This window comes from Spea bombifrons, chromosome 12, assembly GCF_027358695.1.
Source record: "Spea bombifrons isolate aSpeBom1 chromosome 12, aSpeBom1.2.pri, whole genome shotgun sequence".
NCBI lineage: Eukaryota > Metazoa > Chordata > Amphibia > Anura > Pelobatidae > Spea > Spea bombifrons.
In genome coordinates this window covers 4,766,721-4,777,955 of record NC_071098.1, presented here as the reverse complement: position 1 = coordinate 4,777,955, position 11,235 = coordinate 4,766,721, and the positions used below count along the sequence as shown (strand labels likewise).

Genomic DNA, 11,235 nt, shown 5'->3' with positions numbered 1-11,235 from the left:
ATCATACCGCTAGGATCATGCGTTTCTTAATATATTATTAAATATATATATATATATATATATATATATATATATATATATAATATAATTAGATATAATATATGCATAGATATATATATATATATATTTAGATATAATAAATATACATATATAATATAATTAGATATAACATATATATATATATTATATTAGATATAATATATATATATATATATTTGTTAAAAAGCAGCTGAACCATTCAAAAAATAATGTAACATTGATTAGGATGAGTTTTTCCATACGTTATTGAATAATCAGAAGTTACTGGGTAGTTTTAGAATCATCTAAAAGCAGCTTTTAGGCTTTAGTGGATAACCTAATTAGTCGTTTTAATTGACATTACCTTTAGAATTCAGTGGTTTATAAAAACCTTGGTGTCCATTAGAGCTATTCTCTTCCGGAATGACATGGTCTTATGGCATCATCTTTATGACATCAAGTTATAGAACCTCATATTATCAATACCTCTAATGCATCCTATCAATTCCAAGATGTGATTACGAGGAACCCAAGCAGCTTTGATGTAATTTAAAAAAATCACATTTCGACAGATCGTTGAACGTCTAATCAAATAAGCTACATTTAGCTCGCACCTTTCATAATTCTTTAAAAAAAAAAATCTATTGCACTTTATTAATGTAGAAATAGAATTATCCATCAAAGGGTTATGGATGTCTTCTGTTCGTATATCCAGATCGGTCCCAAATAAATCCTTATTCCTCGTCGTCTTCATCGTCTTCGTCTTTGCTGGGAGCACATCTTTGGAAACAATGTACCGTCGTAGCCAGGAAGAAACTCGAAAAAATAGCAGCGATAGAAACGGCGACTCCAGAAAACATGATAATTAAAAAGTCCGTCAACGACAAGGTGAATTTGCATTCCCCGAAACTGACGTCCGACAGTTCATGCAAGAAGATTTTTCGGTCATCTAAGGTGCAGTGAATTTCTTCTACACCTGGAGGAAAGGGAAAAAAGAAAGGAGACAAAATCAGGACAGACAATGTCAGTGCGCTTGTTTCTTGGGGATGATTGATTGCCAGAAATAAACACCAAAGGGTCTATTTAAAATTGTGTATTTTAAGGGGCCAATCCAGCCATTAAATGCACTTTAATGCATATGATAGCTGTGTTACAGTGTTTCTTTTGGCCATGAAAATAATGTATATGAAAGTAGTTACAAAGTCATTTTATTTGCATTCTTCATTGATGAGGCCGTATGAGAACTTGAGTTGCCCGTTAAAGAACCTGATCTGTTGTAGCACTGGAGTCATGTACTTAAATGCACTTGGAAATCCAATGGTTTGCCCCAACCTGGGCTGGATTCTTCATAAGATAGAGGCACTGTGCCACTGGTGAGCCTCTCTATTGCTTGCTACATCTGGAATCTATTGCCAGCCATAAAAAAACAGTCTAGAACAGTGGTTCTCAACCTTCCTAATGCCGTGACCCTTTAATACAGTTCCTCATGTTGTGGTGACCCCCAACCATAAAATTAAGTAAATATATATGGTGAAATATGTGTTTTCCGATGGTCTTAGGTGACCCCTGTGAAAGGGTCGTTCGATCCCCAAAGGGGTCGCGACCCACAGGTTGAGAACCGCTGGTCTAGAACAAGAATATTGTGGTTCTCCTAATTAGGGCTATCAGGTAAAAAAATCCAATGATTTGCCCCAAACTGGGCTGGGTTTTCCATAAAATAAAGACACTGTGCCACTGGTGAGTCTCCCTTGGGTGCTTCATCTGAAATCTAATCCCAGCCATAAAAAAACAGTCTAGAACACGAATATTGTGGTTCTCCTAATTAGGGCTGTCAGCTCCTGAAGTCGTGGCACGTGAAATAGACGCAGCTTAATTTAAAACAAAGTCAGAGATTTGATACCCTCCGGGGGCAATCATTACCGACCCGGCTAATAACGTGTTCTGGAGCCGAAGGTCGATCAGCTGAATGAATGGGGAGAGTGTGGATCCATTTCATTTATCACTACAACCAATTTTAAAATCGGTCCCAAAAATGGAGAATGGCTGATAAATTCCAAAATGTTGAGTAATGTTGGGTATTTTAGTAAGAGTGATGGAAAATGAAAACCCCGGCTTTGTTGTCCAGTAATTTGTTCTTGATATTGGTCCATTTGTAACAGCGACCAATATTCTCAATGCAGTCATTAACATGATGTATCTATTGGCTTCTACAGTCCGGGAACGCTTTAAATGCTATCCATGATCAATTAACAAAACAAATGGAGTGAATCCCATACTTGAATAAAAGCCCATACCTTCTAAATGTCCTGCTTTAAGATTTAAAGGTGCAGTTCCACATATTCTGCTGAATGTAACACTTTGTAACTATACAGATCATTAGAGACATCCTTCTTAGGACTGTTGAAAGTCAGAACCCTTCCTAGAAATAATTAGTTAATTATGTGAAATGTTGCCTCATTCATCGTTTTAACCAGAAACATTTGGAATTCACAGATAAGCTGTTTCCATAGAAACTGAAAACTTTTCCCCTAACCGTTTGTAGAAAGGAATAAAAATGGCCGATCTACCAGGATGCATACTAGGGAGCGCAAGTAATGTTTTATTTAAGTGGAACAGCATCTTTAAATCTCTATGCCTTTTTTTTTTCCTCCCCTCCTATCCACCTTTTCTAGAAGCTTGAATATTTTACGTATGTTAAAATGTATTTCAACGTAAGAAAAAAACGATCGATTTCCAGAAATACAATTTCTCTCCAATCTGGAGATCCGCAAATCCTCGAAGTGCTTTTCTAGGCGGCGAATTCATTTTCTCAGCCAGTGACACTGAGAAAATGAAACTATTTTTGTACTTCTCACCCGGCTGACAGCAGGTGGTAATTAATTTTTGTCATTATGGGCTGGAAATTGCAAATTATCTTTCTTACTCAAGCTTGCAAGCAGTTGTAATTATGTAGCGCTAATTTAATTAAGGGTCAGTCGATGGGGTCATGGGAATCCTCCTCAATCATTTCAAGCCAACAGGGGGAAAGAAGGACATGAATTACTTTGAGTTTGGCTACTCCTTAACCAAAGGTTTAATGCTGATCCTTTCATTAGAGCTTAAACACTTAACCAAAAAACAAAATCAAATGAAAATAATAATAATAATAATAAATGTAATAATAATAATAATATTTATAAAGCTCTAAAACATTTCACAACTCAATACAATTTAATGAGGTTGTCAGACAAAGGGAAAGAATATGAAAAATAAAAAATAAAGCCTTGCATTAAGTACAGTCCCCATGTAGTATTGTGGTGGGCATAGGTTTAGTGGCGCCTGGTGGCTGTATTTCTTCTACTTCCCGTAACTAAAAGACATTCACATACTAACATGCAGACTCACTATAACACCGTAAACATACATACATACATACCTCATCTCCCTCCTCTAATCCTTAGCTAACCCCTGATTCTATAACACCATACACACATACTGACATCAAATACTAACACACACACTCATGCTAACACCATACTATAAAATACACACACTCTAACACCATATGCTGACACACACTTCTGCTAACACCATATGCACACATGCTTATACAACAGACAAACACACGCACACATACAGTAACACACAGTCACGTTAACATCATACACTCATGCGCACTAACACCATACACTGACACGCACACACTCTGCTGCTATACAGTAACGCTCACTTACTCTGACATCATACGCTAACACACGCTTACAACAAAACCATGCATTTCCACATACTTACCCCGGAACAAAGGCCATTTGTGACTTATCGACATGAAAACGGTTATCATTTATAGTAAAATATTTAATCCAAACAAGGTGGGAATTATACAGCAGATGGCATAGGCTAAAAATATGTCACACGCAGCCTCGTGCGTTTCACACTGTGCTGTCTCTACATGATGGAATACATGTTTCTGGGCAATTATTTAGGTGTTACCCTGGGGTAGTCCTACCGTAGTTATTAGCTTAGAAGAAGTGAAAATATAACCAAGCCAAGGTGACGTATCGCAACCTATACAACATTTATTCCTGATTAAAGTTCTGTTAAGGCCTAAAACGGATACAATACCAACAAGTAAACTGCCGGTGTGGTATCGGCCCCGTAACCGAGTATTCTATACCTCCTGGAACCTGGAATTTCTGCCCTTTAATGTATAAGAGAAATGTGAGAAATGTGTCTTTCACCGGACTTGGCCGGCATTGCGCTCGTGGATGGTCTCTGATGAAACTGGAGCTCCAGAACTCACGGAGAGGTCAACCGTGTCGTTTTTCACCTGCTCTGTTCACTTATGTCGTGGAAAGAATCACATTCACATTTTCAGCATGTACTGTGATTCCCGCCGTAGGAAATATAATGTCTCGAGAGAAACCGGATCTGCTTACACGGATGCCGGGTTAGACAACCTTGTGCTCTTATAACAGAGGTGGGCAGCGCTCCGCTGTATTTATATCACATCCCTCGTCATGCTCCCTCCATTAAGTCATGGCTTCTAAGGACCAAATGTACTTTCCGGGAGCCCCTAAGCAAAGAGAACATCATCCTACTGTCTTTGGGTGCCCAGAAAAATATCAACGGATGAAGGAGAAGAACGAGAAGAGGGAGAAAAGAAGTAATAACCTTAACCCTAAATTAGCTGGTGTATTTTAAAAGCCCCCCCCAAACAAAAAGTATTTTTTAGTCTTTAGCGTTTCCAATTCCATTCTCTTTTATCTTTTTTAAAAATGTCCAACTAAACAAAACAGTTGCTTACAACTTAAAACAAGACGAGAGACGGCGGAAAGTGAGAAACAGATTTCCTGTAAATCATTTATAACGTGTTATTCATTCACCTTTAGAGTCTTTTTGATGATGTTGTTCGTTACTGGATGGTTCTTTCTATCACGTTTAATACAACAAAGATAAAATCACGCTCAAGTTTGTAAGGCCCACCTCAACATATACAACATACGCATTTTAGAGACAGCAGGTAATAGAGCTTGTGGTGGAGAGACTGAAAGATACGTTATATTATCATCGGTGTGACAATGAACCTCTTCCAAGTCATGGTCGGCGACTAGAAAATATCCAGATGTTCATCTTTGGCACCAAGGCCAGACTGGACATGACTAGGAGGCCCTGGTACTTTAAGGCCAGTGGCCACCAGATGGATGCATACGGCCACACGTGACTGCTCTGCAGGACCTGATCTGCCTCTGGAATGGCAATATGGGTAAAATCCCAAAGTCACATAATAATAAATCTACATGAAGTCACCCCCCCCACTCACAACTCTCCACAACCCTCAAAACACAAGTGTCCCTCTAATCATTTCACCAAATATTATAATCCAGACTTTCCGGGGTTACAAAACATTATAAAAAAATATAATAAATATTACAATCTCCATAATATGTAGATTTCTGCTACTTGTCATAAGATGTATTATGCTTAAGCTTCGGTGCATCTTTAAATGATCTGCAATAGGTCTAAAATGTAACCAATCCGATTTCCGGGTTCTCCACTTAAAAAATGAGTGATTTCCAGCGTCGTCCTTTAAAGGTAATAGAAATGCCTTGATAGGAATGAACCGCCGCTACGGATCAGACATCAAAGGGTTTCATTTCAGCAGACCTTCTGCCACCAGCATTTGTAGGATAGTGGTTTAGCTATTAGGCTACACGGTATCTCGGGATCAGTCTAACTGACGTCGTGCTCACTGCCAAGTCCTGAAATGAAGCCGCCTTCTTAGGTGAAGTACATGGCAGGACTTTTACTAAAGTTTATTGGTGGCACGAGGCTCCCATGGAATGCGGCCAGATCCTGTTTAACGAGCGAGAATCGAGCCTATTGAAATCTAGACGGGCCATATGGCGCATCGGGAAAACGCCTGGTGGGCCACCGGCCCGCAGCACCACTCACTCGAACAGAACAACGTAGCCACGCATATCCAGCTGTCGGTCGCGCTTGTGTCGTCAAGCGCCCGCTGGCCTTAAAGTGCCAGCCCTGGAACGATCCCATGTCCAGAATCTGTTTAATGAGCAGGGCTCAAGCTCAATTAAATTGTTACTTCTCAAGGATGGAAAGGTATGTTCTCATATGCAGAGATGTATTATGGTACCGAGTCAGAACCTCCAACACAACCCAAAATCTTTAAACCCGCTGCTTGCATTATCTTTTCACAGCGGGGTTCCATCTGAGATACAACAGAGCCTCTAGTGGCTGAACCGTGTGGTGCTCCCGGATATGATATCATAGCTGCCAACTCTCCACGGTGCAGCGGAACAAGGGGAAAAAAACGCAGAGATCTGTGCTAGAGCGTCACATCTCTCTGTGATTTGCTAATGGTGCAAATGTTAAAACTGAAAAAAACATTTTTTAGAGAAAAATGGAAAGAGAAATTCATCAATTGTGAACTGTGTAGGGGTGTAACGTGATCACTATATGCCTAGTGCTTCTTTGGCCATTCACGTTTCTAGTTAGAATAGTGCTAAGTCCTAAGAGCAACCTTTACCCTTATGTCTAAAGGAGGGTGTCTATGCGGCCCCCTAAACATCAAAGTCATCAAAGATGGACCCCCATTACCCAGAGACATAAATCAGGTGGGGGCAATTAATACTCCCATTGGAGATCTCTTGGGGTTCACCTCATGTGTAAAGGTGAGTCAAGACCTGGACCTCCTTGCTCGCTTGTACCTAGAGGGACACAAATTGCACCCCACTGATGGGGTCTATGAAGGTCCAGACAGATGCCTCTAAGGGTTAAACTGCATTATTGGCGCAATGTAACAATCTAACTGCACACGTGATAAGTTCGACTTCATAGCATCACGTTAATAAACCGCTGTCTCTGGATAATAGGCAGACCTTTCTCAAAACGCTCATAAATTGCACATTACATATAATTTAATTTAAAGCTCGATAAGAAAAACGGATATCTATCAGTTTTAGCCCAAGAGGAAAGCGAGTCTCCGGTCGAAGTTTATGTCATTTTACATCTTTTTCTATGTCGGTTCAATAAAAAGTATCAACTTCAGCTCAAGGTTCCATTTAGCGCTCGACATTCTATTCTTGGTATCCGCTTCATCTGTCTTTGTGGCTTCTCGTCATGATCGTTCCTCTGTGTGATGACCTGTAACCAATTTTCTGACTCCAGAGCAGATTACTTAAAGGAACGGCTCGCATTTCACCGTCTGGTTGGAGATCTGAATTTATTAGTAACAGGAGGTGTCAAAATGCTTTTTTATGTAACAATGTATCGGTATCTAAGACTATCGGTGTGTGCTTAGAGAGCCATGTTTTTAGAGATGCAAATTTAACAACACTCATGTCTGCCCTTGCTCCACCCCTTTTTTCACATTCTCTGACCTATTTAGGCCTTGACAGAAACAGAATTTGCTGACATATCAGCCCCATTCGGCCCGTCTAGTCAGCTTGTTGGTCGGTGGTCTCGTCTTACGGAGCCATGTGCCTATCCCATGCATGTTTAAATTCACTCACTGTATTAACCTCTTCCGCCTCTGCTGGGAGGCTGTTCCTCTCTACCAGCCTCTCAGTAAAGTAAAACTTCCTTCCATTCCATCTAAGCCTCTGACCCTCTCGTGTTAGATTCCGGTCTCTTGTTCTATCATTTCTCCTCCTTTGGAATAAACTCCCCTGCTGTACTTTGTTAAATCCCTTTATGTATTAAAAGGTAAGAGTAACTATTGTTATTATAGTTAATTATAATGTCATTATAATTAAATATATTTAACTGTTGGTAATTGTACAGTATGTGGGAGGTATAACCTCACAGGAGATCAGCTACATCGCTATACTCCCCACATACTGCAGGGGGCAGCACTTTACATGTGAAATGATTAAGTGTCCTGGATAAAAATGGCCAATGTGTTCACCCAGGGGCTACCTAATATACGTCACTAGCAGTTTGATATCACAGTGCACCGTCCACCTCTTTTTAATCACATTTATTGTCTGCTGAATCAGACATCATAAATGGGACGTTTCCAGCACCCCCAAAAATCGGGACGCTGGGTGGTACAAGGAACTTAAGCCTGACTCTTGAGACTGTCCTGGGAAATACAGGAGTGTTGGCTTGTATGCGAGTGGTTATTCTTGCGTAATAGATGAGTATGAGTTATATGCAGCCCTTGAGGCTGGAGTTCCACACCTGTCAACATGTAACTGCCCAGCTGCTCTGAGAATACAGACCTCATAAGGCTCGGTTACCTCGAGGCGCACTCACGGGATGCTGGGCGTCATGGGAGTTGCAGCTGGATAGTTACTTGGTGGCCGACCTTATAATTTACCTTCCAATAATAATGATTGTAGTATGCGATTTGCATTTGGTGTGTATGGTGATGTCACAAAAAGGGGCAATGTAAACAAATTAACCCCTTCTTATCTTGATGGTATCCATCTGCTTGCATGACTCCTGGTGTGATGTAATAAAAGAATTGCCCTATGTGCCCAATAAAATAAGGAAACAAAGCCATTTCTCATGGTGCGCTCTGAAATGGATTTACAAATGGGTTTGGATGCGTTAGGGTTATTTTTTATTATTATTTTTGATTAAAATTCCATTTTTTTAATTGTTAGAACGTTTAAATGGAGCACAGAATTCAGGCAGGTAGGAACGGCTGATTTATTTTCCTTAAGTCCTTGAATCTCCTCTTTTGAGACACCGCTGATTAAAACAGATGGTCGCACCTGCTCGGAAAATAAGATTTTTTTTTTAGGATAATCAGCCTCCTGCTCTACTGACCTTGTGTGCGACACACAAAAAAAAATAGTCATTTTCAAATAGCCTCCAATTTACCCAGTAGATCCCCTGTGGGTGATGGGCACTGTACCCAAGCCTAACCCTTGTATATTATAGGGTTAAAATCAAGCTCAGATTCATTAGCCATACAAAGGGGCTTCATTTGATTTATATACTAAACTAAATATCTACTTTTTCATTACAAAATATCCAAATTGCAAAAATCATCCTCTCTGTTAACTGACACTTAAAAGAAAATCTAACATTCCGTCCGAAAGAATTTCAAAAATATCGATTTTGCTCACCCGGGACGTGTTTCGATTTAATTAATATTATTATGATTATTTTTTCTTTATTGCATCATGGTGGATTACTTTCATGCCGCATTATGTATTCATTTGTGGCATTTTAAACACCAATTATTATTATTTATTGATTTGCATGGCACCATCATATTCCGCAGCGCTGTACAATGAGCAAACAGGACATTACAGGTAGAGCGTAACGTGACATCCTGGACTTACAGAGACAAAAAGGCCGTATGAGCTTACATATCATTAAACCCCTGCGAATAAACACTCCCATCACTCTCAGGCATTCCTACGAATCCACAGTTCTTGATATATCTTTGCTGGTTTATGCATCAACAAGCAGAACTCTGACGCTGCCATCATCGCTCCAGCCCTGAGGATGTACGTGGACTGACAGGTTGCCTGGGAATGATAGGAGTTGTAGCCTCCAGCTGTCAGAGGATTCCTATGCAAATTCAATGATTAAAGAGTTTTTTTTTTTATGGGAAACGTACCTTTTGGAAGCTTATTTGAATTTTCATCAATCCAAAAAAAGAGATTGGCAAAGCCACAGTCACATGCCCACGGGTTCCCCTCCAAGCGTATCGTTCGAAGGGATGGAAGAGATTGCAGGGCTGTCACGCTTAAACTTTGCAAGTTATTGTCGTTCAATTCCAATACCTGCAGGGATCCGAGGCTTTCGAAGGCAGCTTCATGCACCTCAGAAAGGTTATTATTCCCCAAATTCAACCTGATCAACCTCTCGGCCGATTTAAAGATCCCAGCGTCGAGCTGCGTCAAGTTGTTGTAGCTCAAATCTAGAAAAACCAGCCTGGAAGAAGTGCTGAAGGTGCCTTCCTCCAACGCGGTCAACGAGTTATTCCTGAGGTCCAGATACACGAGATCCCCGTAGTACAAGAAGAGATCGGCCGGAATGCTTTGAATGTGATTGTTGGCTGCCAGGAGTTTCCGTACGTCCAGCGGAAACGTGTCGGGAAGACTCGGGAGCCCTTGGTCCCTGCAGTCTATCGTGTGGTGGTCTATACAGACGCAAACCGGCGGGCACAGGAAGCACAGAGGCATCATGAGAAAACAGCACAGGCAGAATAACGGCGAGGTCCACAAAAGGAAACATGGCAACATTGTAAAGGTGCGAGAGCATGAGAGCAGAGCTAAGAGGCAGACATCGTGCAGGGGTGGCGAGCAGAAATGCCGGATACATGTGTGTGTGTGTGTGTGCGTGTTAGTATCCAGGAGATCACATATCATCATAGATCAGATAGCAGCAGACTTGGGGGGGGGAGGGGGACACATGGTCTGATAAAGGGAATATTTCTTCACTGTAGCGAAGGGCTGAGAAATGCAATCTCGAGCTCCGTTCCCTGTGCCGACCCCATGCTGCTCGAGCCTCTGCAGGAATTTCAATACATTTTTTTTTCACCCCCTAGAAGATGTTTTTCTTTTTTTTTTTTTTTTTGATCACATGATTTCTAAAGCGTCGTCGCCTTCGTGCCTTGCTGGCAAATTGGCACATTGACCTATGCCAGTCGGCGGGCTCCTTATAACGCAGTGAATACATTATCCAGTAATCAGGTCCAGGGATGTCTCATTCATTCATCTCATTCATCACCCTAAAAGATAAAAAAACAAATAGTGCTAGAATTACATATATATATATATATTTATATATAATCTCTATTTAATATTTGGTTTGGTTTTTTTTGCTTTTAGGGTGATTTTTTTTTCTTCTTTTTTTTTTAATATGTAACATTTTATTATAAAGGCTGCATGGTGCATTTTAATAAGATTCCCCCCAGCATTAGGAATAATCAAGAGAAGGTGCTGTTCCACTTAGACAAAAAAAACATTTACCGTGTTAAGCAAATAAACCTTGGCAGATCTGTCATTTTATTGCTCAAAAAAAAAAAAACAAGAAGCAACAACATAAACTTTTTTCAGTGTTTATGGCAACAACCTATCGGTGCTTGCTTTTGAGTCACATGACAATTTAGTGTTCCCAGTACAATTTAAAATAAAGAAAATTATTATATCCGGGAAGCGTCTGGGCATTCATTATGCTTTCTAATAGTGAATTTACCAAACCCTGAATTTATAGGGACGCTCCACCCGCCATATGCGTGTTAATGCTAAGCGTTAC

The 11,235-nt window shown here is 40.3% G+C and overlaps 1 protein-coding gene across 1 annotated transcript; it reads right to left on the bottom strand.

The window, feature by feature from the left end:
- Window positions 1-404: 404 nt before the first annotated feature.
- LRRC38 (leucine rich repeat containing 38) lies at window positions 405-10,278 on the bottom strand. Its single transcript, XM_053452509.1, has 2 exons — window positions 9,593-10,278; window positions 405-994 (listed from the first exon to the last, which is right to left on the bottom strand). Exons 1-2 carry the CDS (start codon window positions 10,218-10,220, stop codon window positions 753-755), a joined length of 870 nt encoding a protein of 289 aa, XP_053308484.1. The 5' UTR covers window positions 10,221-10,278; the 3' UTR covers window positions 405-752.
- Window positions 10,279-11,235: the final 957 nt, after the last annotated feature.